Source organism: Anser cygnoides, chromosome 2 (assembly GCF_040182565.1).
Source record: "Anser cygnoides isolate HZ-2024a breed goose chromosome 2, Taihu_goose_T2T_genome, whole genome shotgun sequence".
NCBI classification, from domain to species: domain Eukaryota; kingdom Metazoa; phylum Chordata; class Aves; order Anseriformes; family Anatidae; genus Anser; species Anser cygnoides.
Genome location: NC_089874.1, coordinates 49,028,001 through 49,042,297, shown reverse-complemented (window position 1 = coordinate 49,042,297; position 14,297 = coordinate 49,028,001). Strand labels below are relative to the sequence as shown.

Below are 14,297 nucleotides of genomic sequence, written 5' to 3'. Positions count from 1 at the left end.
TGTCAGTTCCAAATTTGAAAAAATCAGAAGATTTGAGGTTGTCTAGGTAGCCTTTTAGCAGAACAGTAGTAATATAACGCTCTTGCAAGACACTGGCGACATTAAGGTGCTGCTACTTTGCCAGAAAGACACGTTGAGATTAACTTTTCTGAGTTTTTTTCCTAGGGCTTAGTTTTTTACATAAGTAATAACGTTGCACTGATGAAAGCAATAGATATCTGTCAAGTAGCTTTGACTTTCATGCAGAGTCATTGCAATGTCAACTGAATTGTAAACTTAAAAGATAGAGATACTAATTAAATGTGGTTTTGATCTGTTTTGAAACTTTTGGCTTTGAAGCAATTTATTACTCACTGTGGAGTTACAATTCTAGAATAATATTGCAAGTTCAGTAGCCACTTCTAGTAGCTAGCCACTCCCTAGTAGTTAGAGGTGTCATGTTATACCAGATGCCAGCATCTGTCATTCTTTTGGAATATGGAACAATTTGTTCTGTGGTGAGGGTACTTTGTCTTCAATTAGAACTGGAACAATTATCTTGGAGTTTAGACCAAACTTTTATTTATTAATAGACACATCCTCTGTATCAGTATTTATTACAAAAGGTTCTTTTGAGAAATTTAGTGCTAAGTCGTTTTTCCAGATCACTTCACGTCCATGTTATTATTAATATTGCATAGTTTAAACTTTCTAAAAACTTAGTAAACTGTCATTGCTTTCATTAAAAAAAAAAAAAAAGTTGGTCTTGCTATGGAAACTGAAGAACACTACCTTATTCTGAGATTCCATCTGATAGCCTTTTGGAAGGAGAACAATACCTACCCACTCTCCCTGGATCATTTCTGTAGTCATTTTGTCTTCCTAAACAACATTTATTCTTGAAGGCTGAGTAGTTTCATTATTTTTAAGAACTGTGGGAAGTGGTAATTTTGAAGGAACGTGTCTCAGCTGATGGTAACCTTGGCCCCTTTAAAAGCTGAGAATCTTCAGAGAGAAACAGATGAGTTGTAGATCTTCAGCTTGTACAAGAGTAGAAACTTCAGTGGCTACATGGAAGAGGGAGTGTGCTGAGGGAATGTGGTGAATGAAAGTAATTAGGAATTGATGTGTACTGTTTTCTCTATGTGCTGCAGATGGGGTTGAAGTTTTAGGGTATTCTCACGCTGATGAAGAGCAATATCGTATATCTTACTCAGTTTTCTTACTCTGTAGAGGTTAAAATGACAAAGTCTAAAATAATATAATACTTTTGTAAATGGGGTTTCTGTTCATTTGATGCCAATGATTTTTTATTTTTTTATTTAAGGCTGAGCTGTGAATATTGTAAGAAAGGAAGCATCTTAAGACAGAAAATGCAGAATTGAAGTATTGGTACTTAACAAAAAGATGTAATGCTGTATTTTTAGGAAGAAAAGATTTAGCAGCTAAAAATGAGAACTTTAAGCAGTGAAAGTTCAGATACAGTCTTCTGTGTTTTTATTGGCACTTTAAGAAAAAAATAAAACTTAACTCACTTGGTTTCATAAACAAAGGTAACTATTGTGAACATAAAATTATTACAAGATGCTTCTACAAACATCTGAATTCCATTTTCTGTTGAAATTCCGTAGTGAATCTTTGCACTGTGATCTTGATATGTATATAATATTTTTAAAGACTGATGAGCTTACATAGTTCAGTTTTCAAAATGTCAAAAAATCAGCAAATTGCTTTTCCAGATTGAAAAGAGGCATTCATATCAGAGGAATTTTCTCAACAAAAATAGCATTATAATGTTAAAATAATAATAATATATATAGTATTGGGGATATTATACTGTACTATACAGTACAATATACTGTACAATATGCTGTACTGTATAGCACAGTTATAGTACTATGTGTTTTAGTATGCCATAGGTTTTGTATCTACTGTCACGATAAAGTGAATTTTATGTATACTATACGCATAAATATTAAGGAATTTATCTATTTTGTGTTTCTCATTTTAGGTTTTATATGAACAGTTCAAGTTTTTCTTGAATCTCTATTTTCTCGTCGTGTCCTGCTCACAGTTTGTACCAGCATTGAAAATAGGCTACCTGTATACGTACTGGGCTCCTCTGGTAAACAGAAAAATGCTATTAAAAAGAGGGTTTTTTAAACTTCAGCTGAAGAGTTCATGTACATATTTCATAGATTTTCATCTGGTAAACTACACTGATGAAATATGTAGCAGAAGTAAAATACTTAATTCAAAGTACAGTATTACAGCAGATATTGCAGAAGGTGTTGTTTGTTAACCTTTTTTATTAAGTGGCTAGTCTGAATCAGTAATGTTCCTTTGTAACAGTTGGTCTCTTGAGAGATTGAAAAGAGGAAAACAAAAACCAACAAACAAACAAAAAAGAAAAAATTTAGCTGGTAGAGAACTTTATTGGCAGCATTCAATACTTGTGTGTTATTTTTTTTTCTGTTTTTGTTCACTATTTTATGTCTTAAGGCTAGGTCATAATTGAAAGCATACATTTTTGCATTCTTATGGTATTGGTTTTGATCCTGTACTTTTTTCACAAAAAAATGCATAAATATTAAAAAATAAAAAAGTCACAATTAAGCTGTGAGTAAAGCAGGAGGAAAAGGTATTTTGAAAATAAGTTATGCATTAAACATGCTTTTCCTGACTGATTGCATTGCCAGTTGCACTGGTTTCCTTTCAGTATGTCTATTATTGAACATTCTGCAGTATATTCTTGGGAAACTGTTCAAATAGTTGCTTCTGACTTACAATTTTCAAACCTCAGGAAAAACTGTCCTCTGAAGAAGAGGCTGTTATGGTAGTCTGCCAGCTATATTCTTGTGATTTTGAATTCATATATTATTTTAACTGAATCATTACCTTTTTTTTTTTTTTTTCGTTTTCCCATCACCATTGCCCCAGGTGTAAAAGCAGACCAGGAAGAACAAATACCTTATTTTCTAAATTTATTTTTAAAATTGTATTTTTCACTAGTGTTTATTGCAAGAGGTGTTCAAGAGGAGTAGTGACATGCTGACTGCTTGAGTAAAGGTTGTTTTTCAGTCATTCTAGTAAATATTCTGGATTGATTTAATTGCTGAGACATAAGACCTTTTAAGTACTGATAAATGAAGAGGCAGTCCTGGAGATTCTTCACACCTCCATGTCCAGACAACTATTGCTGCAACAAAAAACACTTCCAAGACAGAAAAAATGTTCAACTGTGGGAGTTCTAAAATGAATATTTACAAAGGTCTTTGTTAGTGACCCAGTAACAAAAGACAGAAGTTAACCTTGTTTGGAAGTTGGTCTCTTAATTGTGAAGTGCTGTATGTTAATGGGGTAGTAAGGAGAAAAAAAAATCAGGCATATCAGCCCATTTTATCTCTGTCAAAAAAATAAAATAATACTGTATAACACAGAATCTGTTTTGTATAGACCTGTGGGTGTTCTTCAGGGATATTTTGAATAATGTTTCTGGTTTTCACATCTTGCACAAACTGAGATCTTGTTGCTGGTGCTTAGTTTTTGGAAAACTCATTTTTTTCTACTTGAGTAGCTGACTTCCAGGTAAACAAGATTAACTGTATGTTGAGTAAGGCTCAGTATGTATGATGAAAATATAAAACATTTATGTCAGACCCCCTGGGTTGTTATTGTGGCTTGGCAGATGAGGGTATTTTTTTTTTTTTTTTTTTTTTCTCCTGGAAGAGCATGTAAATTGTTGGGAAATGTTCATCAAGAATAAGAGGAGTAGCTATAACTTAGTTTACTTAGTTTTGGCTCGTGTTTTCTCTCAAGAGTTTAAAATAAACAAAAATTATTCAGCACAATACTTAAAACCACAGAATAGAAGCTGACTGTCTTCTAAAAGGTGGGTGTTTTTTGTCACTCTGCCTCTTCCCCTCCCCTTTCTTCACTTTGCACTTAAATCAAGCACCAGAGTTCTTCAAACAAGGCTGTATTTTACTCCTTTGTTGTCATTTGCATAGTAGAGAATAGAACTCTTCTTTCAAGTCCAACATCCAAGGATGTAAGGGACATAAATTTGATTGGAAGCTGTGTGCTAAAGATTTTTAACCACCTATAAAGAAAGACAACAGAAGGAGTTTTCTTGTTAGATTAGCTTTCAGCTCCCCTTTGGAAGAATGTCCAGTTCCTTTGGGTAAATGAGGAAAAAGGGATGTGTTAAATACTTCCTTATAGTCATGGTCATTTGTATGGAGCTACCCAGCAGGTGATTTCCAGGAGAAATTCTTGAAATTAACACCTCACATTCTGTGCTTTGATTACTGCCTAGTGAATATGATACGTGCAAGTGGCAAATATTGGAAAGCATTTCAAGAGTTCCTTTCTTATGCTACTAAAATATTTCTGTTGTCAAAGCTCATGAAGATAACACAAAATGCTGCCATAAGAGGGGGAAAAACCCTACTGCTCTAAAGCGTAGAGATGGTGGTTAGGGGCACTAGCAAATGGCCATTCAGAATGGCAATGATTTAAGGTGTCTGGAGAAAATGAAGATAAACAATTTTATAAAAATTAGAGAAAACTTTTATTCCAAGTAAAGCAGCATGTCAGTCCTGTCAGATCCTCAGACACTTTTCAGAATATAGTTGACCGATTTTGTAAAGTACTTTCATATTTCTGAGGGTTGAAAATGGAGTTCTAAGGCAGGCCTGTCTGAACCTCCTGCTATCTCAAAGGGCTAAATTAAGATCTGAAACTTGGGTTTAAATAATACTAGCATGTATTAGGGGATTTGGTGTGAGGAGTGAGCAGGAATGTGTTTTAGGCAGTTTCTAATTTAATTGATGTAGCTAGTGTAAACATGAACAAAAAAGAACTATGTAACTATAAGCCTGCAACAGATTAAACCTTAGAATTCGGGGCTGGAAATGCAAAATGCCCTTGCTATTGGAAAGAAATATTGTAGTCAAGACTGTTCGAAAAAAGCTCCACATCTTGACTTCTTTCTGCTGAGAAAGTAGGGGAAGGCTGGCAAACACTGTTGGAATTTTGCAAGAAAGTAGTCTAATGGCTTATATTTTCTGGCATAGGAGGAAAATACTGATGTGTTTCTGAGTCCAAGTGGATAATCTAAAGCCTTATCTGTTGGAGGATTTGTGAATAATTTTTTTAGTAATCTTGTATGACAGTAATAAGCTCCCTTTACTGTCATAAAATGTTATTTCTCTTCCACTGATGGAGAAGGACTAAGTACTTGATTTCAAGTAGCCAGAAACCATATCTGAGAAGAATTAGAAAGAGAGAGGGGAAACTCCTACAACTATATCCCTGAACTGTTCTGTATTCCTTTTAGCCAGCATATTATTTGTGTGGCCAGAAACTTAATTATATGTGGAACTCTCTGCACTTCCAGTGTAAGCTGCAGTGGCAGTGTCCTGTGAAGCCAAAACATTTAGATACTTAATTTTTCAGAACAGAACCCTTTTTTTTTTTCTTTGTCAATATTTGTAGTGTGATGGTAAATAAGTGTAAGATGGCAAAAATAATTAAGCATCTGTTACCTTTTCATTTCTATCTGTTAGGCAAAAGGCAGTGAATTTACCAGTATTTGAACTGGAGACTTTTTAAATGTTTGTTGTAAAGTCCCAGATTTTTCAGAAGATGGGGAAATAAGCTTAAAAAACTGTAAATCTGTCTTTTACTTTTTTGAGGCATTTAATTTTTTTTTACATTTCAGTTTATATCTAAATTAGACATAATTTGAATATCCACATTTTCAAATTATATGTATATGGTATACAAGTATGATTTTCCTTTTTGGACTAAAAATTTAACAGATTGAAGAAAACATTTGAAAAAGAAAAAATCCGAATGAATGAAAAAGTAAATATTCTAAGTTCATGTTCTTAGTTTATATAGTGTTCCTGCTTGTGTATTTCTGTTCTAGCATTTTGACAATTCTGAGTTGCATCATTGTATCTTTAACAGGGATTTGTTTTGACAGTCACAGTGGTACGGGAAGCTGTTGATGAGTATCGTCGTTACAAGAGAGACAAGGAAATGAACTCACAGTTGTATAGCAAGCTGACAGTACGAGGTTAGTAAAACCATTTGTATAAATCCTTAAATATTTAATCTTTTTGTCATACACATAGAAAGTAATACTGTAAATCTTTGGCTTGTAAAGGAAATGTATATTACTGTATATATCTTTGAAATATGCTATTTTGCACTGTTACTTCAGTGTGCTGTACTCTGAAATTGATCTGAACAGTAAATCGGCAGCACTGTCAGTTGTATATCAAGTGCATATATGAAATAAGGAATCAGTAACTAAGAAATACAATCTAATAACATTTCTGAGTCTTTCAATCTTAGTAGATATATTTTTACATAAGAACAGGTTGATGTATTGAGAGTCAGATAAGTATTAAAAATACTGTTTTTAATTTTTGCATATCATTTGAAATCATGTGATTGCATAATAGGAACAGAATGCTTTAACATCAGTGGTATTCCCCAGGGCTCAGTACTGGGGCCAGTTTTGTTTAATATTTTTATCAATGACATTGATAAGGGGATTGAGTGTACCACCTCTTTACTGGTGTTTGGGATTGCAGCACCTTGCCCTTGGGCTTGTTGAACCTCATTCGGTTCACATGGGGCTACTTCTTAAGCTTGTCCAGGTCCCTTTGGATGACATCCCTTCCTTCTGTTGTATCAGCTGCTCCACTCAGCTTGGTGTCATCTGTAACATTCGCGAGGGTGCACTTGATCCCACTGTCTCTGTCATTGATAAAGATATTAAACAGTACTGGTCTCAAGACAGACTCCTGAAAGACTCCACCCATCACTGTACATAGAGCCATTGACTGCAGCTCTCTGGCTGCATCCATCTAGCTAATTCCTTATCCACCAAATAGTCCACCCTTCAAATCTGTCTCTCTCCAGTTTGGAGGTGAGGATGTCATGTGGGACCATGTCAAAGGCCTTGCAGAAGTCTGAATAGATGACATCGGTCAGTCTTCCCTTGTTGATTGATGCAGTCACTCCATCATAGAAGGCCACCAGTTTGCTCAGGCACAATTTACTCTTGATAAAGCCGTGTTAGCTGACTTGGATCACCTCCTTATCTTGCACATGCCTTAACATTGCTTTCAGGAGGATCTGTTCCATGGTATTCCCTGTCACAGAGGTGAGGCTCACTGGTCTGTAGTTCCCTGGATCTTCCTTTCTACCCTTCTTAAAAATGGGAGTGATGCTTCCCTTTCTCCAGTCACCAGTGACTTCACCTGACTGCCATGGCTTTTCAAAAATGATGGAGAGAGGCTTGGCAACTACATCAGCCAGTTCCCTCAGGACCCTGGGATGCATGGCATCGGGCCCCGTAGACTTGCATCTGTTCAGTTTCATAAGGTGCTCTCAAACCTGCTCTGTGCTTATAGGGGGAGGGACTCTTCCCCAGCCCTCACCTACACTTTCAGAGACGTGAGAGACATGGGAAGCCTGATTGGCAGTGAAGACTGAGGCAAAGAAGTTGTTGAGTACCTCAGCCTTCTCCATGTCTGTTGTTACCGGGTCTCCCTTCTCATTTATCAAAGGGGTTACACTCTCCTTGGCCTTTCTTTTCTGAACAATGTACCTATAGAATCCCTTCTTGTTATTTTTTGAATCCCTTGTCAAGTTCAGTTCCATTTGTACCTTGGCTTTCCTGATCCCATCCCTACACATCTGGATGTGGCATCTCTGTACTCTTCCCAGGCCACATGCCCCTGCTTCCACTGCCTGTGCATTTACCTTTTTATACCTGTTTGTCCAGCAGCTCCTTACACAACCATCTTGGTTTCCTGCTTTCCCTGCTTGATTTCTTACATGTAGGGATGGAGAGTTCTTGCAGTCTAAGAACAGTGTCCTTAAAGAGTTGCCCATTCTGATGAGTTCCTCTGTTCCTTAAGGACAGCATTTCAGGGGATCTCATCCACTAGTTCTTTAAATAGCTGGAAGTTTGCTCTTCAGAAGTTTTAGGGTCCTGTGTTTGCTTTTTGCCAAGCCCATATATCCTGGGGTCACCAACTCAACCAGGGCATGGTCTCTGCAGCCTAGACTGCTTCCAATCTTAACCTCTTTAGTAAGTTCATAGTTGAACACCAGGTCAAGTAACGCTTCTCCTCTGGCTGGTTTGTCTAATATCTGGACCAGGAATTTACCCTGATGCACTCGACAAGTCTCCTGGATTGCTTACAGCCTGCTGTGTTGCTTTCCTGCAGATATCTGGTTGGTTGAAATCAGGACGAGAGCCTGTGAGCATGATGCTTGTTGTAGCTGAAGCAGGAAAGCCTCATTAACAGGCTCCCCTTGATCAGATGGTCTGCAGTAAACCCCAACCATGAGGTGTCCTTTATTGGTTCGGTCCTCAATTTTTATCTGCAAGCTCTCAACCTGTTCTTTGCAATCTATCCATTTCTTAAAAGAGAGGGCAACATCAACCCCCCCCCCCCACCCCCCGCTTCTCAGCCCATCTCTTTTGAAAAACTTGTAGCCCTTAATTGCGGTGTGATTCCATTTGTGTGATTTGCCCCAAAAGCCATTGATAACAATTAGATCATAGTTTTCTAATTGCACTGTGGTTTCCAACTCCTCCTGCTTGTTTCCCATGCTGCGTGTCAGTGTAAAGGCACTTCAGCTGGGCTACTGGCTGCATCACCTTTTTAGAGGAGCCCATCCTAATTTGTTTGGGACAATTCACAGATATTTCCCTGTTGCTTCCTAAAGTGTTGGTGTTTGTTTGTTCTTCTCTGTCACTCTGTACATCCCACTCCCCTGCTGAATCTAGTTTAAAGCTCTGCTAAACAGAGTATTATTTACAAAGTAGGATAGTGAGAAATAAAACCCACCTTCCTCACACACTCTTTCTTCCCAGGCTCTACTTCACTCCCAGTTCTTCCTACTCCCAGTGCAGGAGGATGAGGAATGGGGGTTGCAATCAGACCATAACACCTTCTTTGTTGCTCCTTCCTTTACACACTCTTCCCCTGCTCCAGCGTGAGGTCCCTTCCATGGGATACAGTCCTTCACGAAGTGTTCCAGTGTGTACTTCCAGTGGTCTGCAGTTCAAGAACAGCTCCTCCATGGGCTGTAGTCCTGTAGGAACAGACTGCTCCAGCGTGGGTCCCCCGCAGGCTGCAGTTCCCACCAGACAGCCTGCTCCACAGTGGGCTCTTCTCCATGGGCTGCAGCTTCCTTTACAGCACACTGATCCGTGGTGTCGTGTCCTCCACAGGCTGCAGTGTGAATATCTGTTCTGGGGTGGCCCTCCATGGGCTGCAAGCCGACAGTTTGCTCCACCACGGTCGTCTTGACAGGATACAGGAGAATCTGCTCCGGTATATGGAGCACTCACTCCTTCACAGACCTTTTTGTCTGCAGTTTTCTCTCACAGTTTTCTGACTTCTCTCTCACAGAGCTGCAGTTCAGCATTTTTTATCCTTTCTTAGTTATGTTATCGTAGAAGTACAACCAGCATTGCTCACTGGCTCAGCTTTGGCCAGCAACAGGTCTGTTTTAGAGCCAGCTGGAACTTGCTGTGCCTGACATGAGGCAGCCCCTGGTCTTTTCTGACAGAGACCACCCTGACAGCCCCCTTCTGCTACCAAAACCTTGCCATGTAAACCCAATATACCATTTTAAAAAGTACTTGGAAGGTGAGTAAATGGTGAGTAGTCATATTAGTGATGACATAACCTAGCAGCTGTGAGGAATAGGAAACAGTATGGAAACTTGCATTGCTTTCTGGGATTTGCATATAGCAGGGAGCAACGTAGCAACTATTGTTCTTCCCTTCCTTGACAGCGTGAAATAGCTTTATCAGCATTTAGAGATACCACTGTGGGAAAATTGCAAGTGGGATAGCTATCATTTGTTTAACACAAGTGGTTGCAATGCTGGCCTCCAGATCTTTGTAGTCTTTAATACAGTCTGTAAAGAAATAGACTCTTACAGTTTTTCTTTCAAAGGTGTAATTTAACCTGCTATTTGGTTTTAGTGGTTTTTTAGATCTGTTACATGTGACACTGAACACCTTTGAAATAGATACTACATCCTGCCATATTCAATAGTAGTGTTAGTGATCTGAAATTCTTAGTTCTGGAAGCAAGTCTATAGTTTAGAGTTATCGGTGTGATGCAAATGTCAAGACTGAAATTTGCAGTGTTAAGAGCTAACCTTGGTGCCTTTTGTGTCTGTCATTTCACTTTCCTCTCTTGCCTTCTAAACAAGTAGGAGGAATTCTCAGCATTTTTTCAAATATTATGGATATTGGAGGTTCTGGTAAATTGCTAGGCATTTAAATGGCACTTAAATAGCTGTTTTGGAATCCTGATTTCCTCTTTCCCAGTGCATGTAATATTTTGTTAAATATGTGTATTTAAGAAACTTCACTTTGTAGCTTCTCCTAGAAATAAGTCATCAAATTAAAACCCCATTTGATCACCTTGACACTGCTCTTTTCGAGGCATGGAATATAAATGTTCAAATTGTGTAAGACAGTATGTAGCAATTATTTCAGGAACTGACACACAGAGTAGGAATGTGTTCAAAACAGAAGCTTTAAAAATGCCTTTTTTAGTAAGAAAAGGATAGTCAACTTTTACCTACAAATATGTATGTTTATTTCAGCTTTCTAATTTTGGTGTCAGTGTCATCACAGAATCATAGAATGGCCTAGGTTGAAAAGGACCTTAAAGTTTCAACCCCCCTGCTCTGGGCAGGGTTGCCAACCACTAGAGCGGGCTGCCCGGAGCCACATCCAGCCTGGCCTTGAATGCCTCTGGGGATGGGGCATTCACAACCTCTCTGGGCAACCTGTGCCAGTGCCTCACCACCCTCTGAGTGAAAAGCCTCCTCCTAATATCTAATCTAAATCTCCCCTGTCTTAGTTTAAAACCATTTCCCCTTGTCCTATCACTATCAACACATATAAACAGGCATTCCCCCTCCTGTTTGTACGCTCCCTTCAAGTACTGGAAGGCTGAAATGAGGTCTCCGTGGAGCCTTCTCTTCTCCAAGCTAAACAAGCCCAATTCCCTCAACCTTTCTTCACATGAGAGGTGCTCCAGCCCTCCAATCATCTGGACCTGTTCCAAGAGCTTCACATCCTTCTTGTGCATGATTTCATACGTGGTTTATGTTCTGTTTGTTGTTTTTTGTTTATGTTTGTTTGTTCGTTTGTTTTTAAGACACTGATACTCTACAGAAGTAAAGATTCAAGATCTTTGCTTACAATCAAGTCTGAAGCACACATTGGCTTTGCTGTGATTGCTGAGCTAACAATATTTTGAGGTGTAGCCACTTTTAATAATGAAAACATTGTTACAGTCCCCAGTCAAAATTAAGCTTTACTAAAAAATGCAACAAACACATATGTAAAATAATAGATATTTATTCACACTTCTTTCATAATATAGGATTTGTTTATCATAAAACATTCTGAAACTGAAAGGTATTATTTTGAGGCAAAAAGTTGAATTGCCAGCTACGATAAAATTAAACCAAGATCTTTACAGATGTTGAGGATTTAGATACTTATCTGAGCAAATTAATAAAGTCAAGAACTACACCTCTTCAAACTACTTTTATAAGTAACTTTCAGTATAATCTGCCAATTTTTTTTAAAATTGGCAGTACTCTTCAAGTGGAAAAAATCAGTTGGGTTTGCTATACTAAGCTACAGGCTAATGGTTTGGAGAAAGAAGGCTTTGTTACTTGTGAATGAACAAACTTGATACTGATTTAATTAAAAGCCTGAAAATCAATGCCACTGTTAAGAGTTACTTTTCAGAGTGGAACTGCACTTCATATTTCTGTAACATCTTTTTTTTCCCCTAGTGATTTTACGACTTGTGTAGGTTTTACAGCCTTTTCTTTGAAACAAGTACTTTTACATCTCAAAGATGGAGCAATTGACATAGAGAGGTTAAGCAGGTTGCCTTTGCTCAAATGGGGAAGTAGGAAGACTAAAAGTTTGCAATGTTCAGTGTTACCCTTTGTTTAATTGTGCTATTCTCATTTTTATCTTCCATGATCACTTCTAGTTAGATGTTTGCCATAGGGAAATACATTTGTAGCAAGATAAGCTACTGTTACTTGAACTGTGGTTAATTATTTGTATAGACGTAGTAAATGCAGTCTGTTTTGTAAGTTAAAATCTTCTTATACCACATTGTAATAGATTAAAATCAGGAGTTTTTTGACTACCTATTGGTGTTGCCTTTCTGTGGAGTCATTTTTGGCCTGAGGTACTCCCCAAATACCTAAAATACATAAATGACCTGCATATTCTGGAGATATTCAAGGCTTGTCTGGACGCCTACTTGGGCAACCTGCTCTAGGGAACCTGCTTTGGCAGGCTGATGATCTCTTGAGGTCCCTTCCAACCCCTACAATTCTGTGATTCTGTGATATTGCTAAGTGTAAGAAGTACCAGCTTTTTAAGTTGTTGGATTCACACTGGTAACTCTTGAAGTCTTAGAATTTCTTTTTAGTAAGATAAGATCTTGAATTGATATTTGTTCTAGTCAGTGAGTTAACTTTTTATTTTATAATGAGCCATTCTAAACAGAAAATCAAGTGAGAATGGGACTTTGTTTTAAGTGTTGCTTAATTTAGGTAGCAACAGCCAGCTTAATGTCTACAGACTTATTCTGATCCATGAAATAACTGATGTTAGGCAGTTTCCTTTTTCACATAACATGGCAAAATTCAGTTTTCAACCATTGCTGAATTTGTAGTATGTAACCTTGTATGAGAAGCTGAGATTAATAAAATAATTCCATTTAGGCTTCAAACATGAAATATTTAAGTCTTCACTGCATCTTTAAAGGACATTTAAGAATGCAGTGAATTTAAAAATAAAAGCAAGAACTGTGTGGAATTGAGAAAATATCAGTAACTGCTATACATAAGGAGAGAACAAAGTCTGAAAGCTAGTATGTTTCCTTTAAAATCTGATTGAGAAATCTGTTTTAAAGAGCTACAGTGACATGAGTAATTTGTTTTATTTTTGAACTTCTGTTTATGCCCTGTTCCTAAAATGCTACCTTGCTGAGTTTTTATCTCAATTGACCTTTTTTAAATTGCAAAACAGTCTCTTTCAAGTCATTGTGTCCAGTGAGTTTTGAGTCATTTATACCTGTTATCTGCAACTTTAAAATCAGGTATTTGTCAGAATTGCTTGATAATTATTGTAATATTATTGCACTGAACTAAAATCTGTATTGAAATCTCTTATAATATTAGAATGTCAGCTGATCAAGAACAGGGCACCCCTGTGCTTTTTCAAAAGTTGCTGTTTTTAAAAGAACAAACATTTCTGAATCTAGAGACACAACATTATGTCTGTATTGCTTATAACGTTTCAAACCTACAGATGACTTTGTTCCTGGTATTTAGACCATTTGGAACACAGATGCGTATTCATAAAGGATTGTATCAATTTAATTTAGTTGATCAGGGAAACTGTAAGCAGCATCATTTCCACTGAAAAACCGGCATCATCACCTTTGACTAACTGTAGCTTAATGGTGTCAGTTTTTTTCAGTTCCCCATTATATTGTGTATACTCTAATTATGCTGACTAATAGATACCAGGTAAAACTTTCGTATGGTCTATAATTGACTGCTTTCATACAGGAGTTTGATATTTACTGGTAAGAGACAAGTTCTGTTGCCAGCTCCAAAAGCAGTACTTCAGACAGTGCTCAGGGTATGATATGTAAGTTTAGAATTTTGAAATTACTTCTAAAATCTCTCAGAAGTTACTGTTCTTTCAGGAGCTTCTTTCATAAAGATGCTTACTAATAAAAAGAAACAGTCTTTTCTAATATACTATATACCTAGATTTTGTTTACTTAATTTCTTAAATTTTTACGTGAAATACTTGTTATCACATACAAGTTATTAGTTTTTTCAAATCATTGTAATTCTCTTCAAAAAGCTTTATCTTGAGAGTGTAATGAATTACTACAGACACGTTTCAGTGTTCCAGTTCTGTGTAATTCTGTGTGTTGCTTTAGGCGAAAGCCTTGCGCCTTGGTGGACTATAAAGTCTGGATGCGCAGCCACTTCTGACAGCTTTGGACTTTATTGGTAATTACACAGATGGTGAAGAGTGCTTTGCTACTGAGCTGGTTTTAGTGAAAAAATAGTTTGCAAAACTAATTTATGTAGTGAGTAACATTGTGGTTTTCTTCCCTAAATGCATCTTCACTAAGATGTAGTATTGCATTATTTTAATGTTCTCTGAAATGGTATCCAATGATTCTCATTTTTGCTGG

The 14,297-nt window shown here is 37.3% G+C and overlaps 1 protein-coding gene across 3 annotated transcripts in view; it reads left to right on the top strand.

The window, feature by feature from the left end:
* Positions 1-14,297, top strand: part of ATP9B (ATPase phospholipid transporting 9B (putative)) — a 179,207-nt gene that overhangs the window by 32,733 nt on the left and 132,177 nt on the right. For 2 of the 3 annotated variants that reach the window (XM_066992048.1, XM_066992047.1), the window contains exons 4-5: positions 1,991-2,104; positions 5,956-6,064. In XM_066992048.1, the coding sequence (XP_066848149.1) occupies positions 1,991-2,104; positions 5,956-6,064 (223 nt within the window). The remainder of the gene's footprint in view (positions 1-1,990; positions 2,105-5,955; positions 6,065-14,297) is intronic. The other variant, XM_013184775.3, reaches the window with a different exon arrangement.